The 3,613-nt window shown below is 51.8% G+C and overlaps 2 protein-coding genes across 2 annotated transcripts in view; one reads left to right on the top strand and one right to left on the bottom strand.

Annotated features, from left to right (window-relative positions):
• The window catches only part of LOC101847511 (plant intracellular Ras-group-related LRR protein 6), a 63,720-nt gene extending 62,215 nt beyond the window's left edge, over window positions 1–1,505 (top strand). Inside the window, exon 6 of the mRNA XM_005103173.2 lies at window positions 1,289–1,505. Coding sequence (XP_005103230.2) covers window positions 1,289–1,505 — 217 coding nt within the window. The remainder of the gene's footprint in view (window positions 1–1,288) is intronic.
• Window positions 62–3,613, bottom strand: part of LOC101847275 (dual specificity protein kinase splA-like) — a gene marked incomplete at its 5' end in the record, with an annotated part of 20,620 nt that continues 17,068 nt past the window's right edge. The window contains 2 exons of the mRNA XM_035971018.1: window positions 62–1,035; window positions 2,209–3,611. Coding sequence (XP_035826911.1) covers window positions 2,211–3,611 — 1,401 coding nt within the window. The remainder of the gene's footprint in view (window positions 1,036–2,208; window positions 3,612–3,613) is intronic.

The raw sequence follows: 3,613 nt of genomic DNA, 5'->3' as shown, positions 1-3,613 counted from the left end.
TGTATCATCTACGTCATCGTCGTCGTCGTGGTCGTCGTCCTTCATCGTGTCTCCGCTCCGCCCCGCCCATCCGGGGGGTAGCAACTCCTGGACAGGACAGGAAGTGACGTCAGGAACAGCTCGACGCTATCATGGTGACGTCAGAGCTCGCGGGTAGGCTAGGACCAGTCCGGATCGTCTGCAGAGAAGTTCCCCCCCATGACGTAACGGCGAGCTGCGACGGTGTGTTCTGACGTTGTGACTCCAGTACGACGACGTCAGAGGCTAGAATATGACGTCACTGGGTAGAATATGACGTCACTGGGTAGAATATGACGTCAATTGGTAGAATATGACGTCACTTGGTAGAATATGACGTCAATTGGTAGAATATGACGTCACATGGTAGAATATGACGTCACTGGCTACATACAGTATGGCGTCACTGGCTACATTATTATTAGTATTTTTACATCACCATATTATAGCTCGTCATCTCATCAGATATCAGTAAAAATTATTTGTCATTATAACGATCTTTTTTCATAAGACGAGAAATCAATATTATCAAAGTGTGAGAATCAAAATTTTTTGAAGAGAGATGACGATAATAAAGACAAAAGTTACAACGACAATGCAGTTGGTAAGCGCACACTGACGGGGAGCTGGAAGGGGGGTGGGGCACAAATTATTATAGGCGCAGTCGTTACCATAATTAGCATCTTTCATTATCATTCACCTTTTCGTCTGTATGTATGTGCGTGTGTTTGGGAGTGATAAACCAAGACACAGCAGCGAGGAAATACCGGTGTGTTTTTGCGAGTGTGTTGTGCTCACACAGACACACACACACACACAAACAAACACACAAACAGACAAACAAACAAACACACACACACAATTGACGGGGGTTTGGTTTAGTCTCACGCTGCAGGTTATGGCAAGAAGCTGAGGTATCCTTTGGTCTCCCTGGTCCGGCCGCTCCAGATAGAGGTGTCGTGTCGCTCGTCTGACGTCATCGGCCGCTGACGTCACTCCCCTGCCTTGCTGAAGCATCTGGGGAGGAGAAACGTCATAGGCTGAAACGGTGTCTTTTGACGGTGATTTTCTGTTTATTCGATTAATTCCTTCATTTATTTATTTATTGATTTTTGTTTGATTTATTCATTTTTGTTTACTTTGTTTATTTTACTTACTTAATTAATTAATTAACTTTTTCTTTCTTTATTCATTTGCATATTCATTTATTTGTTTATGTATTTGCGTACTTATGTAAATTTATGTATCTATTTATTATTTTTGGCTACAGGACAGTCAGTCCGACTGAGCAAAACTGGACCCCAGACAATCTGGACCTCAATCCTCTGGGCTTTCACCATTGGGGATGTTTGAAGTACAAGATTCGTGGAGAAAACCTCGGAAAGAATCCAAGACTTGAGAGAAACCATCATGGAGAGCACAAGAAGAGAGAATTCTCCCGAGCAGTGGCAAACGAGGCAGGGGTATGCTCAGAGCAACTTAGATAGGGAACCTAATCCAAATGGGTAACACGGAAAGATCAGGGAAACGTAGCCTTTTAAAGAGCATTCGAGCAAAGGAATGAACAGAGAACCATGATCCGCGATGTCTGCCGCAGATCTGGAATTTAATGATGAGTGTCAACGGTTGATTTTCAATTTCACCCAGCGTGACAGAATGTGCTTTACTCGAAATTGGGGGTATCTGGAAGAAACCTTGTAACTTGTTTTGAGGCAGTCATATTCTATTGGTATAAAGACATAGCAAATCCGGATGCATGTTCCACTTTTCTGTCAACTATGGTGTTTACAACTTAATTCATGACGGTTTTACCGCGTTTTTTCGGACAAACTTTTTTCTGGTCATTTGGTATGTGTGTGCGCTAAGCGTGCGCGCGCGCGCGCGCGTGTGTGTGTGTGTGTGTGTGTGTGTGTGTGTGTGTGAGAGAGAGAGAGAGAGAGAGAGAGAGAGAGAGAGAGAGAGAGAGAGAGAGAAGAGTAAACCACCTACCATCAAGGCGAGGAGAGAAATCCCTCGCGGAAGGGCGTGTAGTTGGGTATCGTGTGAGGGTACTTGACTTGCCAGACCGTGTGTGTGTGTGTGCGTGTGCGTGTGTGTGCGTGAGTGTGTGTGTGTGTGTGTGTGTGTGTGTGTGTGTGTGTGTGTGTGTGTGTGTGACAGAGACACAAACAACAGTAAAAAACCACCTACCATCAAGGCGAGGAGAGGAATCCCTCTCGGAAGGGTGTGTAGTTGGGTATCGTGTGCGGGTACTTGACGTGCCAGACTGTATGGAACATGAACTCGATCTTATCCTGGCAGTGAGTGCCACAGCTCGGGCAGCGGAACGGGTGGTCCTCGTACGGCATGTGCAGCGACTCGTGCAGGTGGAACATGGTGTAGTCGTAGAAGAAGATGTTGCAGTGTTGGCAATGGTGGATCCCGCCGCTGTCGGCCGGGGGCGTGCCGGACGTGGTGGTGACGTCACGCTTGCCCGGCTCCGACTCGGATTCGGCCCCGACGGAAGTGGGCGTCTTGGGCGGCGGCATGTTCATCCCCGACAGGCCGAGCCCGCCCATATCTTTGTCCGCCGCGCTAGAGGACGCGGTGCTTGACGCGCGCGACGGCGGAGAGTTGGAGGATTTGTTGATGCTCAGGTCCATCACCGAGTCGCATGGGTACCCAACAGTGGCGGAGGAGGTAGACGATGACGAGGCGGTGGAGGTTTTCCCAACCCCGACCCCCAGCAGACGGCCGTCCTCGAGGGCGGAGACTGATAGCGCGCGCGCGGCAGAAGGAACGTGGCTTCCTCCTCCGATGCCGCCGCCTCCCAGCGCGTTGACCAGCCCGCCGGCGGCCGCGGCGTGGTGATGAAGCTGCGCGTAGGCGGAGGCGTGGTCTGGGGGCGTGCCCGTGTAGGCATGGTGGCGGTAGTTGTCCGCCGAGCTGGCTCGCTGCTCGTGTGGGAGGTGGGAGGGTGGCCCGCGGGACTGCGGCGTGCTGCGCTGAGGATCTCTCTCGTCTCCGCGCTCCTGATCGTCGTAATCCCTGACGCCGCCGCCGGCGGTCACGGCATCTTCCCGCGACATAGAGCGCTCCGCCAGCTCGCCCCGCTCCAGATCCCTGCTGTAATCCCGAACACAATTGTCCTCGCCTCGGTGCCTCGCCTCCTCATCGTCCATCTCTCTATCCCGACTATGATCCAGGTCCTTCTCTCTCTCCCCGTGGGGTGAAAGGTCAGGGGGCGTGCCCCGGAGGCCGCCGTTGCTGCTGATGCTGTTCCCTCCTCCGTTACTGCTCCCTCCGCTGCCACTGATTCCGTTGTTATTATTGTTGTTGTTACTGTTACTGTTGTTATTATTATTATTACTACTACTATTATTATTGTTGTTGTTGTGCTGTAGTTGGTGATGGTGCAGCTGCATCATTTCCTGAGTGAGCCTGAGACTGTGGTGAGGTAGAGCGGAGTGGGCGTCGCCCATAGGGTGGTGGGGGCGTGGCCCGGCGTGGAGGTGCCGCCCCGCCAGAGACATGGCCTGGAGACCCTCCAGGGAGCGCTGCATGGGCCGGAAGCTGCTGAACGAGGGCAGGGTGGCCGGTGCACGGCTGTGAGGTA

Source organism: Aplysia californica, unplaced genomic scaffold (assembly GCF_000002075.1).
Source record: "Aplysia californica isolate F4 #8 unplaced genomic scaffold, AplCal3.0 scaffold00361, whole genome shotgun sequence".
NCBI classification, from domain to species: Eukaryota; Metazoa; Mollusca; class Gastropoda; order Aplysiida; family Aplysiidae; genus Aplysia; species Aplysia californica.
This window is presented reverse-complemented; position numbering and strand designations above follow the sequence as displayed.